The 20,679-nt window shown below is 44.7% G+C and overlaps 1 protein-coding gene across 2 annotated transcripts; it reads left to right on the top strand.

Annotated features, from left to right (window-relative positions):
• Window positions 1–613: 613 nt before the first annotated feature.
• On the top strand, window positions 614–15,991 carry LOC103247700 (protein FAM153B-like). Of its 2 annotated transcripts, XM_073010519.1 has the most exons (12): window positions 614–1,376; window positions 2,102–2,126; window positions 2,744–2,814; window positions 3,281–3,305; window positions 5,479–5,549; window positions 6,306–6,336; window positions 7,975–8,039; window positions 8,505–8,529; window positions 11,467–11,619; window positions 12,082–12,106; window positions 13,072–13,611; window positions 15,262–15,991. In XM_073010519.1, exons 1-7 carry the CDS (start codon window positions 1,302–1,304, stop codon window positions 7,992–7,994), a joined length of 318 nt encoding a protein of 105 aa, XP_072866620.1. In that variant the 5' UTR covers window positions 614–1,301; the 3' UTR covers window positions 7,995–8,039; window positions 8,505–8,529; window positions 11,467–11,619; window positions 12,082–12,106; window positions 13,072–13,611; window positions 15,262–15,991. The 2 variants fall into 2 exon arrangements, with proteins under 2 accessions (XP_072866620.1, XP_072866619.1); XM_073010518.1 differs by having other exon boundaries at window positions 6,306–8,039.
• The last annotated feature ends 4,688 nt before the right edge of the window (window positions 15,992–20,679 follow it).

Here is a 20,679-nt window from a genome sequence, read left to right as displayed (position 1 = left end):
TTCATTTGAGCTAGGAAATTTGTGGGCATAGACACTTGAATCTCACCAGTTGCCTACTTGGTTCTCTTCCAACGGTACTGTGCTTCCTGTCATTCCTACTCTAAAACTTTTTAATATACTTTCACTGCTGCACTTAAAAATTGCAGGCATAAATTTGTTGAAAGTATTCTCTTATTGGCCAGGCGGGGTGGCTCACGCCTGTAATCTCAGCACTTTGGGAGGCTGAGGCGGGTAGATCATGAGGTCAGGAGATCAAGACCATCCTGGCTAACACGGTGAAACTCCATCTCTACTAAAAATACAAAAAAATTAGCCAGGCATGGTGGCGGGCACCTGTAGTCCCAGCTACTTGGGAGGCTGAGGCAGGAGAATGGTGTGAACCCAGGAGGCGGAGCTCACAGTGAGCCAAGATCACACCACTGCACTCCAGCCTAGGCGACAGAGTGAGACTCTGTCTCAAAAAAAAAAAAAAAAAAAAAAAAAAAAAAAAAAAAAAAAAAAGTATTCTGTTATTATTTTCTTAATGTTCATGGGATAAGCAGGGATAATTCCTCTTCTATTCATATTATTTGTACATCACGTCTTCTATCTTTTCTTTGTGATTAGCCTGGCTGGAGGTTTACCAATTCTATTGATCTTTTCTAAGAAGCAGCTTTTGGTATTGTTGAGTTTCTTTGTTTATTGTTTCTATTACATTGATTTCTGCAAATATTGCTATGTTTTGGGGGATGGGGGTTGCCTTGTTTACATTACACTACACTTTTTTCTCTCGTTTCCTAAGGCGGAAAGTAAGACATCTGGATTTGGATTATGTTTAGTTTACTTCACAGAATTGTCAATGTCTCTAATGCCCCTGAAGTGCACACTTGATCATTAAAATAATAAATATGATGTATTTTGGCCACAATATTGATTTTAAAGCCAATAAAATGGATGATAAGTGCAGGAGGAGCATATGTAGATCCAGGAAAGATAAATGACATTATAACATTTCAACAACAAAAAAAGAAAATTTACCAGGCCTCAAAATGCACAAGGGGACACTGTCATGGAATCAGCAGTGCATCTGTGTGCCGCCCTGTGTGAACACTGCCTATTTCACAGTGGGGAGGTGGCCTAGCCAGAGAACCAGGCCCTGACTTCTGTGGCTTTCCTGATGGTCTCATTTGCCTTCCCTCATCACCAAGGAGGGTGTCCCAGTGGCAGCCAAGTTTCTGCCCTTAACCCACCTCCTTTACACACGCCATCCCCCTGTCCCCAGCACCCAAGGCTGCCTAAGGGATTCCTTCTGTGGAACCAACATGCTGACAGTTACTCTGTGTTTCCTAGATCACAGTGAGAAGCGTTCATCTAAGGATGTCCCAGGTGCTCGCATGGTAAGTTCTTCTTTATGTTTCTGAAATGGAAATGCTGTTGCTCTTGGTTCTTTTTTATTTTATTTGAATTGAGATATGAAAATCTTACCATGTGTATTATAGATGATTTAAAGAATTTTTTGGTGGGAAAATGTGAGGGTTCATTACCAGGTAAGAAATGATCTCAGATGGCATTCTTAGATGACACCTTCAGTTATGAACTGTATGGCAGAAAGAATTTTTTTAGGGGAAAAGCTTTCTTCTTACAACATTGTGACTATACAACCAAAACAATGTTGAAAGTCTTGCATAAAAATCTTGTGCCTGGGCCTGGCGCAGTGGCTCAAGCCTGTAATCCCAGCACTTTGGGAGGCCGAGACGAGCGGATCACGAGGTCAGGAGATCGAGACCATCCTTGCTAACATAGTGAAACCCCATCTCTACTAAAAAATACAAAAAACTAGCCGGGTGAGGTGGTGGGCGCCTGTAGTCCCAGCTATTCGGTAGTAGAAGTGCTTTCTTCTTGAAAATAATGGTGAACATGCAGTGAAAATAAACTTGAAAATCATGTACAAAAAAACTTGTGCCTTTCCACATGTCCTCTAGGCTTTATTTTGGGGCCCTCGTGTTGACTATTTTCACTATTTCCATTGGGTTTCCTAATGTCAACAATGCAGAAAAGACCTGTGCACACAGGACACAGTGTGGTCTGACTCTCATCATGTTTTTCTTTTCTCCAATTGCAGAAAAGAGTACACCTTGTGGAAGAAGGTATGTGTTGTAGGTTTACTTTTTTTATTTTTATTTTGCTTGAAATTCTGGGATGCATATGTAGAATGTGCAGGTTTCTTACATAGGGGTAAATGTGTCACAGTGGTTTGCTGCACCTATCAACCCCTCATCTAGGTTTTTAGCCCTGCATGCATTAGGTATTTATTCTACTGATCTCCCTCATCTCACCCCTCATACCCCAGGGATTAGTTTTTTGCTAAGGAAATATCTTAACCTGTATTTGGTGGAGAATTTCTCTGGAGCTTCCTAAGAGAAATGAGGTTTTAGGCAGTTTGGTATAAAAAACAGTAAGACGTTGGTACAGAGTTATGACCGTCTTCCCGTAGTCTCTGCGGGAAGTGGTGTCCCTTACATGAAAGGGTGTTGTGCATCAGGTTTGGGAGGTATGGAGGAGAGAGTCTACGGGCAGTGATTGTGAGTGTCTTTGAGAGTTTTTGTGCATGTCCAAAGCACCACACAAGGATTAATGGTTTAAAATAAAATGTAGTGCATCACCCCCCTGTCTACATGTGCCAGCCCCGTGTTTTTATCACCCTAGTCTGCGTGATGGATTCCTTCAGTGCACCCAACGTGCTGACGATTACTCTGTTTCCTAGAGCGCGACAAAGGCTTGTTGTTTGAGCGTGTGCTCAAGATACCACCTGAGAGGTTATTAGACTCGGTTGAGGTAAACTCTTTGTTGTTTGTCTGAGGTGGGAATTTTATTTCTCTTCATTTCTATATAAATTGAGGTAAGAGACGGTAATCTTACCATGTACATTATAGATGACTTACAGAATGTCTTGGTGGGCATCTGTAAAGTGAGAGTTTATTACCAGCAAGAATGAATTCAAGATGACATTTATAGATGACAGGTTCACTTAAAAACTCTTCGGCAGTAAGCATTTTCCATAGAGAAATGCTTTCTTCTTGAAAATAGTGGTGAACTTGCAATGAAGATAAACTTGAAAATCATTCACAAAAAAAACTTGTGCCTTTCCACATGTCCTCTAGGCTTTATTTTGGGGCCCTCGTGTTGACTATTTTCACTATTTCCATTGGGTTTTCTAATGTCAACAATGCAGAAAAGACCTGTGCACACAGGACACAGTATGGTCTGACTCTCATCATGTTTTTCTTTTCTCTAATTGCAGAAAAGAGTACACGTTGAGGAAGAAGGTATGTGTTATGGGTTTACTTTTTTAATTGTTTCTATTTTGCTTGTAATTCTGGGATGCATGTGTAGAACGTGTAAGTTTCTTACATAGGGGTAAATATGTCACAGTGGTTTGCTGCACCTATCAAGCCCTCATCTAGGTTTTTAGCCCCGCATGCATTAGGTATTTATTCTAATGCTCTCCCTCGTCTTTCCCCTCATGCCCCAGGGATTAGTTTTTTGCTAAGGAAATATCTTAGTTTTTCAGAAAGGTGGCACTTTTTATGCTGCGTTTGGTGGAGAATTTCTCTGGAGCTTCCTAAGAGAAATGAGGTTTTAGGCAGTTTGGTATGAAAAAACAGTAAGACTTTGTGACAGAATTGTGACCATCTTCCTGTAGTCTCTGCAGGAAGTGGTGTCCCTTATGTGAAAGGGTGGTGTGCATCAGGTTTGGGAGGTATGGAGGAGAGAGTCTATGGGCAGTGATTGTGAGTGTCTTTTGGAGTTTTTGTGCATGTTCAAAGCAACACACAAGGATTGTATGTTTTTTTTAAAAAAAAAAAAAAGGAGTAGTCCATCACCCTGAACACTTTACATAAATCAACCCATTGATTCTCCACCACAGCTGTCTGAAGTTTAATATCCTCAGTCCTAAGTTACTGGTTATGCAGAGATGAATTTCTCAAAGTCTTGGCTTTCTCAGTAGAGGAGGGAAATGTGAAATCAGGAGTGGTTGGCAGGTTGATTCTATGGACTTCTGTCCTGCATTGATCTCACAGCCGTTGTATAACTCATCAGCCTGGCAGTGACTTTGGGCACCTAGGTGTGCATGTGGAAGTACAATACATACAGAAATTCTATGCACTGTCTATCATCATAGAATGGTCTTAATGGTCGCATAACCCAGGATTAGAATGGGTATGTTTTACAGTGGATTTGGGTGTGGTCAGAAATGTGAAACATACATGGAGAGGTCACAGGCTTTTGCTTCAGTGATCGGTTTATTCCTCAGCTCCTGTTTAAAAGCAGAGAATAGGCAGGATGTGGTGTCTCATGCCTGTAATCCCAATACATTGGGAGGCCGAGGCAGGTGAATCACTTGAGGTCAGGAGTTTGAGACCAGCCTGGCTAACACTGTCTCTACTGAAAACACAAAAATTAACTGGGTGTGGTAGCAGGTGCCAGTGATCCCAGCTACCCAGGAGGCTGAGGCAGGAGAATCACTTGAACCTGGGAGACGGAGGTTGCAGTGAGCCTAGATCCTGCCACTGCACTCTAGCCTGGGCAACAGAGTGAGATTTCATCTAAAAAAAAAAAAAAAAGCAGACAACAATCAGGGACATATTCTACTATGTTTAATAACATGATTGCCACAAGTGTACATGTGCCCTAATTCAGCCCACACATCCAATACACAGTGCAGAAGAAGAACTCAAGGAAGAACTGGGGTGTTCTTCTGGTGTCCATCACCTCGGTGGGACTTCCTGCACAGCTAGTTTGGAGAGTCTTATCGTTAGCCCCCCACCTACTGCCCCCATGATGGGCTGTCCTAGTGCTGGAGTCAGTGTGAGCATGAGCAGCAGCTGACTCCAGGGACACATACATTGTGTTGAAAAGGAAGAGTGGAAGGACAAATAAGATAAGTGCGGGTTCTCTTTAAATGGTAGGATAATTGAATATTTTCAAATCTTGGTTTAGTTCTCTTTGAATCAAAGGTTCAGTGAAGTCATAATTTTTTTTGACTAGAGTTAAGATTTTTTGAAGAAAGCTGACTTTTATGCAGTACGATATGTTTCAGAAGATGATGAACAGCAGCAGCAGCACATGTGGGTCCTTTGGGAGAAATGACCTCAAGGGGATCGAGAAGGGGGGCAATTTAGCTCAGGTCAGATTAGGAAGGAGGAGCCCTGAGATGCTACAGGGAAACACTGTGTGGTGGGCCCTGTTTGAGATGGTTTATTTCAGGTTGAAGAGGTTGCCTTAGCTACAGGACCAAGGCTCTGTCTTCTGTGGCCTTCCTGATGCCTTCCTTCACCATCTGCCTTCCCTCTCCACCATGGAGGATGGACCGGCAGCAGCTGAGTCTGTGCTGTGAACACACCTTTCACACATGCCAGCCCCAGGTCCACAGCTCCAAGACCACCTGAGGGATTCACTCAGTGGAGCTCATGTGCTTATAGTGACTCTGTTTCCCAGGTATCCTGGAAGATCTGGAGGAGGATGTGCCAGGGCAGACATCCTTGGAGGAAGCCACAAGGGTTCACATGGTAAAGCCGTCTTACTTCCTCTAAAATGGAAAATGTATTTCTCTCGGTTTCTCTGTGTTTCAACTGAATTAAGATGTATAAGTCTTACAGGCCGGTCGCGGTGGCTCACGCCTATAATCCCAACACTTTGGGAAGCCGAGGTGGGCATCACGAAGTCAGGAGATTGAGACCATCCAGGATAACACAGTGAAACCCCGTCTCTACTAAAAATACAAAAAAAATTACCTGGGCGTGGTGGAGGGCGCCTGTAGTCCCAGCTACTCGGGAGGCTGAGGCAGGAGAATGGAGTGAACCCAGGAGGCGGAGCTTGCAGTGAGCCGAGATCTCACCACGGCACTCCAGCCTGGGTGACAGAGAGAGACTGCCTCTCGGGGAAAAAAAAAAAAAAGATGTATACTTCTTACCACGTACACTATAAGTGACTGACAGAATTTCTTGGTGGGCAAATGTCACAGTTCGTTATCCACTTAAAAATGGATTCAGATGGCATCCACATTTACAACTGTGTGTCAGCAGGCATTTTCCTCAAGATAAATGCCTTCTTCTTGAGAAGTATTTGGAATTGTAAAACAAAAACAACTGAAAATCCTGCACAAAAATCTTGTGCTTTTCCACAGATTTCTTCTAGATATCAGGGCTATTGTCTCAATCACTATTTACCATCTGTTTTTTCTTTAACATCAACAAGTGAAGAAAAGGCCTGTGCACACAGGACACAGCCCGGTCTGACCCTCAGAGTGTTTTGTTTTCCTCTAGATGCCGGTGGACCCAGCCACACTGGCGAACGGTACGTATCTGGGATCATCTCTCTGTTTACGTTCAAAATGTTAGTGTTGCAAAGATGACACTGTTTTGCCTGCTTTTGCTCAAGAGCCACTCTGGTTTGAGCTTTCTGCCAGAAATCAGATTTGGGAAGGTTGACTTCAAAAACTACTAAGAGTCCAGTAAACAACTGTAACCATGGTACTGTCATCCTTGGAAGCAGATGTGTCGTGTAAGGTGGGGTGGTTCATCAGGGTTGGGAGGGACAGAGGAGAGAGTGTGTATGGAATGATTGTGGATGTCTTTGGGAGTGTGTGTACATTTCCCCAGAAAACATACTCCCATGTTCAAAGCACAACACAAGGATCAATGTTCAAGAAAATTTCCATCACCACTGCACGGTTTACATACATCAACCCATTCATCCTCCAGCACAGCTGTACCTGAACATAAGTTCACTATCCCCAGTCCTCAGATGGACATGGTGCAGAGACGAATTTCCCAAGCTCTTGGTCTTTTAAATGGAAGAGGCACATGTGAAGTCGGGAATGAGTGGAAGGTTAATGCCATGAGCCACTACACTGAATTTGTCACAAAACCCTAGTATAATTTCTTGCTAGGCCAAGTTATTCCAGCACTTGTGTGTGCTCGTGGGAGAATGAAAACCTATTCAGATCCCAAACACTATCATGACTGGATGGTGTCAGTGCTCAGCTCACCCAGGGTTGGTTTGAGCAGGTACATTGTACAGTGGGCTTCAGTGTGATCATTAATGTAAAACACACAGAGTCCACAGGCTTTTGATCTACAGCAGTGAGGTCATTCCCTCAGCTCCTGTTCAAACGCAGACAATAATCAGTGGGATATTCTATTGTATTTAATGAGATAATCACCGCAAGTCTTAGAAATTCAGAGGAACCCAATCCCAAGACATAGCATCCAATAAAATCTCAAGGATCAACCTGGGTGTTAGCCTGGCACCCACTTTCCCTGCTGGAATCTCCTGCAGAGCTGGGCTGGAGAGGGTCAGTGCCCGCCCCCACCCCCTTGCTTTTCCCCATGACAGACTGTCCCAGTGCTACAGTCAGTGTGAGCATGAGGAGCAGTGCACTCCGTGGTGCACACATATCGTGTTGAAAAGGAAGAGTGGAAGGACAAATATCACATGCTAAGTAGGGGTCGTCATGAAATGGCAGGATAATTGAGTATTTTCAAATCTTGGTTGATTTGCCTTGTAACAGAAAGTAATGCAAACTTTGACTAGAATTAAATCTCCGTTTACAAGAAAGGTTGCTTCTTATACACTACAAAATATTCTAGAAGGGATGATACACAGAGCAGCAGCACATGTGGATTTCAGGAGGAAATGACTTTGGCAGGGATCAATAAGAGGCAAGTTAGCTCAGGTGTGATTAGGAAGGAGGAGCCCTAAGAGACTGCCAGGGAAACACAGCCTGCACTGCGTGGTGTGCCCTGTTTGAGACTGGATATTTCATGTTTACGAGGTGGCCTGTAGGTAGAAACCCAAAGGCCCTGATTCCCTTTCTTCCCTGCGTCTCTCCTGTGCCTGCTACCCTCCCCCAACACCCATCTCAAGCAATGTTACTGAATTGTTCGTGAGCAACACCACCATGGTGCTGACGGTCACTCTGTATCCTCCTAGCTGTGACTGATACACTATAGGAGCTGTCCAGTGACGAGGGAGAGGAGGACCCAGAGGATGTGAAGGTCAGGCCACCTGGATTTCTCTGTGAAAAACTGTTGCTTTCTTAGTTTTACCTTATTTGGATTAAATTAAGATACCAGAATTTCACAACATATATCTTAGATTAGTGACAGAATGTCCTTGGGGAGAATTTTGAGAGTCTCTTCCCCACTGAGTCTTGAATTAAGACAGTGGGAGAAAATGACAGCACCAGCCACACATTGTGCAGCGGTGAGCTTTTGCCTTACCAATTTTGTTCTCTCTTTGGAGCAAAATTACTTACTTGCCAACCAACATAGACTTGACAGGAAACACCCTTTGAGAAAAATTTACATCTTTAGTGTGAGTCGATTTGCTCTGTTCTTTGGGGTTCCTTTGAACTCTGGTTTTCATCTTGTTTTCTAATGTCACTAAGCAAAGAAAAGTCCTGTGCTCACAGGACACAGCATGGTCTGATGCTCATAGCAATTTACTTTCTGTCATTACAGAAATCGTCGGGAGTTCCATCAGAGGGTAGGTATTGCGGAGCCCCTCTCATGCTGATGAGTCACCCAGATGATGAGGAATGTGCCACTGCCTCGCTGGCTTTCCCGTAGACAGGCAGCCGGAGCTGAGCGTCCTCTCATGAATGAGGACCTAGGCTCTGATGGGAGAAATGATTTTTCTAGATAAGGAACAGTGGCCACATTCTGCAGCCCCTGGGAGCAACTGCAATCCCTGAAGGTGGGGTGGGATCCTGTGCACGGGGCCGGTCATGTCTTTTGTGAATTCATGCGGTGCCACGGTCAGTGTGTCTGGGTGTGTGTGTTTGGGTTTCCGTACTACATATCCCCAGATTTACTAGTGTCCACATTCTCAACAGAGATTTCCGTCACCGTTGTGGTCCTATTACAGGCACATGAAAAAATCAGCTTGTAAGCTTCCAGTGTGTGCAGTTTATTTCTTGCACAGGACACTTTAATTAACCTAAAAGAAATCCTGTCCACACCCAGGAAATTCTCACTGGGCACCCAAGGAACAGAACTGTGTCAGGATCTCTGCTCATTTTATTTTTTCCTTCAGAATTCCCTGCTATACTTTATTTTCTAATAAACCTCACCTCTTCACAGGCCTTTCTGTTTCCTCCTGCCTTTGGAGAGGTCATGACACCTCACTCTAGCCCCTTCCCTCCTTTACAAGCCTCTTCTACCAAAGCCCTCAGAAGTGACCCTCCACGACCCATCTTGAGAGGGAGGAGGGGCTCCTTCCTGTGCATTTACACCCTGGTGCAGCCTCGTGCTACAGCCAGTTCTGCTGGGAAACTGAGAAGAGAGGAGGCTGCAGGTGGGGTTGGGGTGAAATCACCCCAATTTTCTCCATTGAGGCCTCATGTTGACCATCAGATAACATGGTTCAGAATAGATAATGCCAGGGTCATGTAGAGTTTCAGCCTTGTATCCCTCAGCCTAGTCATGGTTTCTGTGTCCTCGGCTCAGAAACAGCAACATGTAAAGAGAACCAAGGGGTTTGCCCTAGGGTCTGAGAGGCAGGGTGAGCACTTGCCTTCCTAGCAGGATGGAGGGTGGCTCATGCATTGCAGATGGGGAAAAACAAACTCTGTGGTAGCACAGAGGCTCCATGATGTCCCCATTGAACCGCCTGTTGACAAAGGTTGGTTGTTTGCTCCTGAAGGCTTTTGAAAAAAAAAAACAAGTGAACGCAGTTGGTTTCAGTGAATAGGAATATAAACGGAGCCAAATTTAGTTTGAGTTTTTTCTTGGAGTATGCATTTGGTGGAAACTTATTGTGTATAAATCAAATTTGATTGCTCTTTAGGTGTCAATATTTATCCCACATTTTAAACCAATCAGGTTGGTGTGAATTTAGAAGGTCCCTCACTAACCTCAGAAACAATCTCCTCATAACCCAATTCCCGAGTCATCTTTAATCTGTAGAATATAGTTTTTTGTGGCTACTCAGGGGGCTTTCTGCTGACTGATTCAAGGTACAAATCAGTGTTACCCACGTTGAGGTTCTAAGAATTCACAGACAGCTGCCCAGTGGGCTCTGTGAGAGAGAGAGCAGGTACAGCCTTGGCCTGGGTCTGCAGAGGAACATGATCTGGAGGAGCAGAAGGAAGGCATGAGGGCAGCAGAGCCATGGGGAAGCCGAGATGCAGCATCAGCAGAGTCAGTTCCACATCATCACCTGGGCGCGGACGGAACGTTCACGCCTCATCTGAAGGAGGAGTTGAGCTCTGACTTCGTGGCTGGCCTGAACATTGGCCATCTTCCTAAAACCCTGGACAGAGGTGCTACTTTCTTGTTTCTTGTCTTCTCCATCTCCCTGTGTATTGATGGCAAAGGCACCACCAGAAATTAGTGAGAGACAGAGAACAGGAGTGAGTGCCTGAAATGTTCAACTTAGCCCAGAGAGAACATGATCAGCAGGGACGGACTGGAGGGTCAGGTCAGACATGGAGTAGTTGCCACGTTTGATCTCCCTGTGGCTGGAACAGTCAGCTTCTGGGAGTCGCCGGACAGCTGGTCTTTGTGTAGCTGCTATTGGTCCAGAGTTCCCTTTTACTGGAGGGAGGCTCAGCTCCCAGAGAGGGCAGCTGCCCAATGCTAGTGTCACAGGAAGTGAGGAGGGGACCCTGCTCTCAGGCAGGCTGAGCTCAGCAAAGGGAGAGGGGCTGCTCTGGAGTTTAGGTGGTCCTTGTAGCTTTCTCGTGTGACCCATAGGAGATCAGTTTCTCTGTTTCTCTGGGACAGACTTGCAGTCATCAGTCCCAAAGTCTGTAGTCTCCTACTCATAGGTGGAGGAATCCTGGCCATGGGTGGTCACCGGGAGGGCAGGGACTGTGTCCTCCTCATTCTTTCTACTCCCAGAGCTCAGCCCTGGGCAGTCCATGTTGGGCCCGTGATGTTCTGATGCCTGCATTCCTGTTGTGAGATCTAGCACAAGTGTGCAAAGGCTTTCTGCTCATTTTCTATAGTCTGTGGGTTCCCACACTTACCCAGGTGCCTGCGTGGGTTGTAATCCAGGGTCAGGGGAGAAGAGCGTGGGCTCCTCAAACAGTGAGGTTTTCCCTTCTCTGCTTCTGCGGTTCTGCTCGTGTTTTCTCCTGAAGTGTGCACTGAATGATTACAATAATACATTGTGTATGTTTTACGAAAATTATGTCAGTTCAACAAAATGGATGGAAAATGCAAGAGAAGCATATGTAGACCCAGGAGAGATAAATAGCATTGTCACATTTCACCAGAAAAGTGGAAATTTCCCAGGCCTCAAACTGCATAGGAGAAGGAAGAGACACTGTCACGGCGTCGGCAGTGCGTGTGTGTGCTGCCAAGGCTCTGTCTTCCATGGCTTTCGTGATGGTCTCACTGACCTTTCTTCATCACCAAGGAGGATGTTCTGGCAAGAGGTCTGTTTTTGCAGTTAACCCCCCTTGTCTACATGTGCCAGCCCCGTGTTTTTAGCGCCTGAGTCTGCCTGACGGATTCCTTCAGTGCATCCAGTGTGCTGACAATGACTCTGTGTTTCCTCGAGCGCGACCAAGGCTTGTTGTGCGAGCATCTGCCCAAGATACCATCTGAGACGTTGTCAGGGTCATTGAAGGTAAAGTGTTTTTTGTTTGTCTGAGGTGGGAATTTTATTTCTCTTCGTTTCTATATAAATTGAGGTAAGAGACGGTAATCTTACCATGTACATTATAGATGACTTACAGAATGTCTTGGTGGACATCTGTAAAGTGAGAGTTTATTACCAGCAAGAATGAATTCAAGATGACATTTATAGATGACAGGTTCACTTAAAAACTCTTCGGCAGTAAGCATTTTCCATAGAGAAATGCTTTCTTCTTGAAAATAGTGGTGAACTTGCAATGAAGATAAACTTGAAAATCATTCACAAAAAAAACTTGTGCCTTTCCGTCCTCTAGGCTTTATTTTGGGGCCCTCGTGTTGACTATTTTCACTATTTCCATTGGGTTTTCTAACGTCAACAATGCAGAAAAGACCTGTGCACACAGGACACAGTGTGGTCTGACTCTCATCATGTTTTTCTTTTCTTTAATTGCAGAAAAGAGTACACTTGGAAGAAGAAGGTATGTGTTTTGGGGTTTTGTTTTTATTCATTTTAATGTGCTTGAAATTCTGGGATGCATGTGTAGAACGTGTAGGTTTGTTACATAGGTATAAATATGTCATCGTGGTTTGCTGCACCTATCAAGCCCTCATCTAGGTTTTTAGCCCCGTGTGCAGTAGGTCTTTATACTAATGCTCTCCCTCATCTTGCCCCCCACACCCCAGGGATTAGTTTTTTGCTAAGGAAATATCTTAGTTTTTCAGAAAGGTGGCACTTTTTACCCTGCATTTGCTGGATAATTTCTCTGGAGCTTCCTAACAGAAATGAGGTTTTAGGCAGTTTGGTATAAACAAGCAGTCTGAGACCAGACTGATCAACATGGAGGAAACCCGTCTCTCCTAAAATTGCAAAATTATCCAGGAATGGGTGTGCATTCCTGTAATCCCAGCTGTTCAAGAGACTGAGGCAGCAGAATCACTTGAACCCAGGAGGCGGAGGTTGTGGTAGGCCGAGATCGCGCCATTGCACTCCAGCCTGGGCAACAAGAGTGAAACTCCATCGCAAAAAAGAGAAAAACAAAAAAGTTCTAGGAGGAACAAAAGCACAGCAGCAGTACATGTGGCTCCTGGGGAGGAAATGACCTCAAGGGGATAAAGAAGGGAGGACAAGTTAGGTCAGATTAAGAAGGAGGAGCCCTGAGATGCTACAGGGAAACACTATGTGGTGTGCCCTGTTTGAGATGGGTTATTTCATGTCGAAGAGGTTGCCTTAGCTAGACGACTAAGACTCTGTCTTCTGTGGCCTTCCCGATGCATTCCTTCACCATTTGTCTTCCCTCACCACCTGGAAGAGGGACCAGCAGCAGCTGAGTCTGTGCTGTGAACACACCTTTCCACACACGCCAGCCCCGTGTCCACAGCTCCAAGACCACCTGAGGGATTCACTCAGTGGAGCTCATGTGCTTATAGTGACTCTGTTTCGTAGGTGAACTGGAAGACCTGGAGGAGGATGTGCCCAAGCAGACATCCTCGGAGGAAGCCACAGGCGTTCGCATAGTAAAGTCATGTTGTTTACTCTGAAATGGAAATTGAATTTCTCTCGGTTTCTCTCTGTTTCCATTGAACTAAGAGGTACACATCTTACCATCTACGCGATAGGTGACTGACAAGAATTTCTTGGTGGGCAAATGTCAGAGTTCATTATCCACTAAAAAATGGTTTCAGATGGCATCCACATTTACAAGCTGTGTGTCAGCAGACATTTTCCTCAAGAGAAATGCCTTCTTCTTAAGAAGTATTTGGAATCGTCAAATAAAAACAATTGAAAATCTTGCACAAAAATCTGTGCCTTTCCACGAATATCTTCTAGATATCAGGGCCATTGTCTCAACCACTATTTTCCATCTGTTTTTTTAATATCAACAAGTGAAGAAAAGACCTGTGCACACAGGACACAGCCTGGTCTGACCCTCAGAGTGTTTTGTTTTTCTCTAGATGCAGGTGGACCCAGACACACTGGCGAACGGTACGTATCTGGGATCATCTCTCTGTTTACGTTCAAAATCTTAGTGTTGCAAAGATGACACTGTTTTGCCTGCTTTTGCTCAAGAGCCACTCTGGTTTGAGCTTTCTGCCAGAAATTAGATTTGAGAAATTTGGTATAAAAACTACTAAGAGTCCAGTAAACAACTGTAACCATGCTACTGTCATCCCTGGAAGCAGCAGTGTCCTGTCAGTGGGGTGGTTCATCAGGGTTGGGAGGGACAGAGGAGAGAGTGTGTATGGAATGATTGTGGATGTCTTTGGGAGTGTGTGTACATTTCCCCAGAAAACATACTCCCATGTTCAAAGCACAACACAAGGATCAATGTTCAAGAAAATTTCCATCACCACTGCACGGTTTACATACATCAACCCATTCATCCTCCAGCACAGCTGTACCTGAACATAAGTTCACTATCCCCAGTCCTCAGATGGACATGGTGCAGAGACGAATTTCCCAAGCTCTTGGTCTTTTAAATGGAAGAGGCACATGTGAAGTCGGGAATGAGTGGAAGGTTAATGCCATGAGCCACTACACTGAATTTGTCACAAAGCCCTAGTATAATTTCTTGCTAGGCCAAGTTATTCCAGCACTTCTGTATGCACCTGGGAGAATGAAAACCTATTCAGATCCCAAACACTATCATGACTGGATGGTGTCAGTGCTCAGCTCACCCAGGGTTGGTTTGAGCAGGTACATTGTACAGTGGGCTTCAGTGTGATCATTAATGTAAAACACACAGAGTCCACAGGCTTTTGACCTACAGCGGTGACATCATCCCTCAGCTCCTGTTCAAATGCAGACAATAATCAGTGGGATATTCTATTGTATTTAATGAGATAATCACCGCAAGTCTTAGAAATTCAGAGGAACCCAATCCCAAGACATAGCATCCAATAAAATCTCAAGGATCAACCTGGGTGTTAGCCTGGCACCCACTTTCCCTGCTGGAATCTCCTGCAGAGCTGGGTTGGAGAGAGTCACTGCCCGTTCCCCGCCCCCGTCGCTGCTCCCCATGTCAGGCTGTCCCCGTGCTGGAGTCAGTTTGAGCATGAGGAGCAGTGCACTCCATGGTGCACACACATCATGTTGAAAAAGAAGAGTGGAAGGACAAATACCAGATGCTACGTAGGGGTCATCGTTAAATGGTAGGATAATTGAGTATTTTCAAATCTTGGTTTAATTGCCTTATAACAGAAAGTTAGTTAATGAAATCTTTTGGCTAGAATTAAATCTCTTTAATGAAAGCTTTCTTCTTATTCAGTACAAAATCTTCTAGAAGGGATAATATGCAGAGCAGCAACACATGTGGATTCTGAGGAGGAAATGACTTTGGCAGGGATCAATAAGAGGGCACATTAGCTCAGGTCAGATTAGGAGGGAGGAGCCCTAAGAGGCTGCCAGGGACGCACAGTTTGCACTGCCTGGTGTGCCCTGTTTAAAATTGGCTATTTCATGTTTAGGAGGTGGCCTGGAGCTAGAAAGCCAAAGGCCCTGATTCCCTTTCTTCCCTGCCTCTCTCCTGTTCTGCTATCCTCCTCCCACACCCACCTCAAGTAATGTTACTGAATTGTTCATGAGCAACACCACCAAGGTGCTGACAGTCACTCTGTATCCTCCTAATTCTTTCAGAGCATCTACTACAGGAGCGGTCCAGTGACTGCCTCACTTGAGGCAGGGAGGTGGAGGCTGCAGTAAGCCATGATCATGCCACTGCACTCCAGTCTGGGTGACAGAAACTGTCTCAAGAAAAAAAAAATCATGTCATCTGCAAATGGACAACTCAACGTTTTTCTTTCCAATTTGGATGCTTTTTGTTTCTGTTGCCTAAGCTGAATAGAAGTGGTGACAGGGCATCCTTGTCTTGTTCTGGATCCTGTTGATTATGATGCTAGCTGTGGCTCTGTCATATGTGGCTTTTATTGTGTAGTTGCACATTCTTTATATACCTAATTTGCTGAGAGTTTTCATCACTAGTAGATGTTGAATATGTCAAATGCTTTTTTCTGCATATATTTAATGCTCAGAGTCATATGGTTTGGATCTCTGTCCCTACCCAAATCTCAGGTTCAACTGTAATCCCCAGTGTTGAAGATGGTGCCTCGTGGGAGGTGACTGGGTCATGGGGGCAGTTTCTCGTGGCTTAACACCATCCCCCTTGGTGTTTTCATGGCAATAGCAAGTTATCATGAGATCATGTTTAAAAGTGTGTAGTGCCTGCCCCCCACCCCTCTTGCTCCAGCCATGTGAAGTGCCAGTTTCCCCTTCACCTTCCACCATAATTGAAGCTGAGCAGATGCTGCCTTGCTTCCTGTACAACCTATGGAACCATGAGCCAATTAAACTTTTCTTTGGAAATTAACCAGTCTCAGGCATTTCTTTGTAACAATGCAAGAATGAACTAGTACAAAAAAATGGTACTGGGAGTGAGACACTGTTTTAAAGATACCTTAAAATATGGAAGCAGCTTTGGAATTGGTAATAATCTGAGGCTGTAAGGGTTTGGAAGGCTCAGGAGACAGGAAGATTAGGAAAAAAAAATGGAACATCCTAGAGACTTGTTAAATAGTTGTGACCAAAATGCAGGTAGATAGTGATATGGACAATGAAGTCCAGGCTGAGTAGGTTTCATATGGAGATAAAATCCTTATTGGGAACTGGAGTAAAGGTCACTCTCGTCTGCTTCAGCAAAGAGACTGGTGGCATTGTGCTCCTGCTCGAAGAATCGGTGGAACATTGAACTTGAGAGAGGTGACTTAGGGTATCTTGTAGAAGAAATTTCTAAGCAGCCAAAGCATTCAAGATTTGACCTAGATGCTTCTAAAAGCCTGTGATCATATACCTGAGTTAAAGAAATGACCTGAAACTGGAACTTACGTTTAAAAGAGAAGCTGAGCTTAAACATTTGGAAAATTTGCAGTCTGGCCATGCAGTAGATAAGAAAAATCCATTTTCATGGGGAGGTATTACAAGCAGGTTGCAGAAATTTGCCGAAGGGAAAGAGGAGTCAATTGCTAATCGACAAGACAATGAAAAAACAGCCTCAGAAGCATTTCAGAGACCTCCGTGACAGTCCCTCTGATCATAGGCCTGGAGGCCTAGGAAGACTGAATGGTTTTATGGGCCAGGCTTAGGGCTCTGCTGCTCTGTGCAGCCTCAAGACATGATGCCCTGCACTTTGGCCACTCCAGCTCCAGCCACAGCTAACAGTGATCAAGGTGAAACTTGGGCTGCTGCTTCCAAGGGTGCAAACTGTAAGCCTTGGCAACTTCCACATGGTGTTAAGCCTGCAGGTGCATAGTGAGGCTTAGGAACCTCTGCCCAGATTTCAGAAAATTTATACAAAATCCAGAGAACCTCTAACTAGGATGGTGTGGTGGGGAGATGTGGGATTAAAGTCTCCATATAAAGTCCCCACTGGGGCACTGCCTAGTGGAGCTGTGAGAAGAGGGCTACCATCCTCCAGACCCCAGAATGGTAGATCCACCTGTTACCAGAAAGGGGTCTGAATCCAGACACCGAGAGGGTTCTTGGAAGTCATGCAAGGAAGAATTTGGAGCAAGTCCACAGTGCAAAACAGAAGCAACTTTATTAAAGGAGTGAATGAATAGTGACTTCATAGACAGGGTAGGCCATTTCCAAAAGTACAAAAGCATCCATCCTAGGTACAATGCATATTTAAAACTAGAAGTGCTTTTGTTCTCAAAGTATCAAGACATTCCTGGGTCTGTTAAGTCCTGAGTGTGTTTAGGAGACATTATTAATCTGTCCCCTCAATTGTAAATATCTTGAGGCTAGGAATGCTTAACCACCTGGGAAATGCAGCCCAACAGGACCTAGCTTCATTTTTTTTAGCCCTTGTTCAAAATGGAGTTGCTCTGGTTTGAATGTTTCTTACATATTCCCCCCCTCTCTCTTTTACAAGAGGACCCTTAATCCTAGGGGTTGCAGAAGGATGAAGGTCCATCTTCTGTAACTTCATGCTGAACAGGGGTGATGACATTTCCACCTAACTATTAGGGTCTCTTGTATTCAGGGTAGAGAGGAGCTCAGTCAGAAAGCATTGGTACGTTAAGCATCGTTTACAGCTCTGAGTTCCAGGAAAAAGTGAAACCTGGAGGATTAATAAGGATCCAATTTAAGAAAGTATCGAGTAAGCTTATCTTGTGTTCCTCCACAAAGAGTACAATCATAATATACTCGACAACATCAAAGAAAAGTAAAATTATCCCAGGTAAACTAAAGGCTTTCCAAAGACTGAGCAGTTGTTGGGACCAAGCCGATATGGAGTTGGCTGACAGTGCGTCAGTTGCAGAGATACGAGTGTCTAAAGCTTTCTTAGCCTGGGTAATATGTGAGTGGTCTGGAATGTGCTGCAACATTTCATTTTGATCGAAGCACAAGTTCCCCCTTAAGTTGCTGTTAAAATGGCTTTGCCATTCGGTTTGGTAAGGCCACCTGCCTAATCTGAGCAATGTCCTCAGGAGGGTAAGGGCATGGTGCGTATTATTCAAAGCTGTAGCCGTGTGCTTGGCCCAGGCCTCAACTTGCAGCTCAACATTGATTGTGGCTGCCTGTGAAGAAGGCATAGCCATCTGGTGGAAGCAGATGGCTTCTATAATGAGTCTACAGTTTCCCAGTTAGATGGAAGACGGTTCAATTTGGTGAGGATACACCCCAGAGGATAAAGACGACCCCACATACACCTTCCAGTCCACTTATAAGGCAAGTATGACCAGCTGAGTTCCACAAGCCCATCACCACCTCAAAAAAGAAGAGGCACCAGTTTTTTGTGAATTACGTTGCCATCTCACCCACATTTTGTCTGTTAAAAGAAGGGTCTTACTCAAACTTGAGGAAAATCAGCAGCTAATAAATTATTTAAGCTGTGGTCTGTGCCTCTCTGCCTTGTATTAAAAGAGAAAGCTGAGGCCTTTGGAGATGAATCTGTGGAATATGGGGAGTCTCAAAAACCCAATTTTACAGTAAATACTAAATCCCATTTCTTAGGCTCTGCTCCTTTTGAGGTGCTCCATTTGGTATGGGCAGGAAGTGTGACATCCAGAAACCACGGGGTGACTGATTGAGAAATTTAGCTCACTGAGATGCCTGGATGGACTGCATGTTCTCTCCACAGCTCTCTGTAACCCTCTCTCTCAGCTGGCTTTTGAAAATGCCAGGTGGCTGTGAGTTTGAGGTGATAATCCTCCCTCTTCAGCAGCTCCTGTGTTGTGGTCACATGTCAGCTACTCTTTGCAGCTGGTGAAGGCAGGATCAGGATTGAAATATATGTTAAACAAAGGCTGAATCTAGACACATGCACATCTAAAGGCTTTTCCAGTTCTGTACAACTGAGCCTCAACAGTGCCTGTTACAACAAAATTGTCCTCCAAATATTAATTTGGGATCTTCTCCTATACATGTACAAACAGGGGATTGACTATTTGTCCATCTTTGACCCTTACTGTGTTCCACCAAGAGGGACACCTTCCAAGGCAAGAAACTGTTGGACAAACTTCAATCGAATGTCTGAGCATGATCCGCCTGGCAGAGGTTTACTTCCTGAAGAATGGACTTCACCTTTTAACACCGCTTCACACTGAGGTCCAAATGGCTGCACAGACAGTGTTTAGATCCTAACACAGAAATCTGAGTTGAAGATTCTTAATTCAGTTATTTTGTCAACTGTTTTCTGTATTTCCTTTGTCCAAAAGACCTAGCTAGGTGCTGAGGACACAATGATATTCCCACTCTTAGAGCTTGTGCTCCAGAGAAGAACATAGGCAAGGAGAGAGACGATCCAATGCCATCTGCACAGGGGGTGTGAGCGGCCATGGTGCTACAAGCATGCTGTTCATGGGAAACCTGGGAAGAGTGGAGGAAAGCTTGCCAGAGGGAGCCAGCCCAGGGAAGCCGTGGGCAAGCATTCCAGGCACAGGCGTTCACACTGGTGCAGGCAGGACTCTTCTCTTCTTCCCTAAGATCCTAAGAGCAGACTGAACACATGAAAAAGTTCTGTAGCCCAGGCAGGGGCAGAAGCCATGTGTGTCTCCGAGGAGAGGGCCCTTGAAGCAAGGGTCACACAAGCAAGCTTGGTACCCTAGACAGGGGAGCTCTGGCTGGAGGCTGATATTCACTTAGGATTTGGAAGCCCAGAATTCATGGGCCCATAGAAGAAATGGAGAAATATAGCTCAACAGCTGACAAAATCAACAGTTTCTGGGAGAATAAGAAAAGTGAAGGAGAAAAATCAAACTTTTTGTTCGTTATTTACTTCCGCCAGTATATACTTAAAAATAATGATTTCTTAATATCCAACTGGAGTTGGGGAAAAAAATAAATAAATCAGGAAGACATTTTAAGTACAAGTGGCCCATGTGAAGAAGCTGCAGTGAGAAGACGGAAGTGAGCCTATCTTCACCACAGCAGCAGAGGCTGCCTCCCATTCTGGTGAGTGGTCCAGCTGGCAGTTGAAACCCAGCGGCAGTTGGAGTGAAGACAGGATACGCATCATCACATGACCTCAGCGACAGGTCATCAGAGAATGTTCAAATGAACACAGGAACACGTGCCACACTCTGGGGTCCAACTGCCGCTCTCCAGACCAGCGCACTTTCACAGGACAAGCGGCCACTCAGAGTCCATGCTTCATTTCAAAATCTGAGTCCCACACCCACAGTACTATTCCCTGTGTATGAGATAAACGTTAAATGAGGAAAAAAGACCTGCCTTCCAAATATACTTGATAGTGAAAATTTCAGGGTGAAGAGGGTCAAAACACATCCAGAATAAAATGAGGTTCCTTCCTGGATTTGAAAGACTATCCCCACCCATTTTACTATTCCTGAGTCATCAGCAATTTCTGTATTCGGCAGTTTTAAATTTGTTCCAGATGAAAGTATAAAATGCCTTTGTATAAAGTCAATTTTTTTTTTTTTTTTTTTTTTTGAGACAAGAGTCTCGTTCTGTCGCCCAGTGGTGCTGGAGTCCAGTGGTGTGATCTTGGCTCACTGCAATCTCTGCCTCCCGGATTCAAGCGATTCTCCTGCC

The sequence above is a fragment of the Chlorocebus sabaeus genome, chromosome 23, assembly GCF_047675955.1.
Source record: "Chlorocebus sabaeus isolate Y175 chromosome 23, mChlSab1.0.hap1, whole genome shotgun sequence".
In the NCBI taxonomy this organism is placed as follows: domain Eukaryota; kingdom Metazoa; phylum Chordata; class Mammalia; order Primates; family Cercopithecidae; genus Chlorocebus; species Chlorocebus sabaeus.
The sequence above is the reverse complement of the archived record's forward strand: the minus strand, read 5'-3'. Positions and strand labels throughout refer to the sequence as shown.

Bases quoted from the DNA above. Each gene is read 5' to 3' on its own strand.
- LOC103247700 (XM_073010518.1), top strand. From the start codon at position 1,302: ATGCTGACAGTTACTCTGTGTTTCCTAGATCACAGTGAGAAGCGTTCA. The intron at 1,377-2,101 runs GTAAGTTCTTCT...CTCCAATTGCAG, and splicing joins ATGTCCCAGGTGCTCGCATG to AAAAGAGTACACCTTGTGGA. The intron at 3,306-5,478 runs GTATGTGTTATG...TCTGTTTCCCAG, and splicing joins AGTACACGTTGAGGAAGAAG to GTATCCTGGAAGATCTGGAG.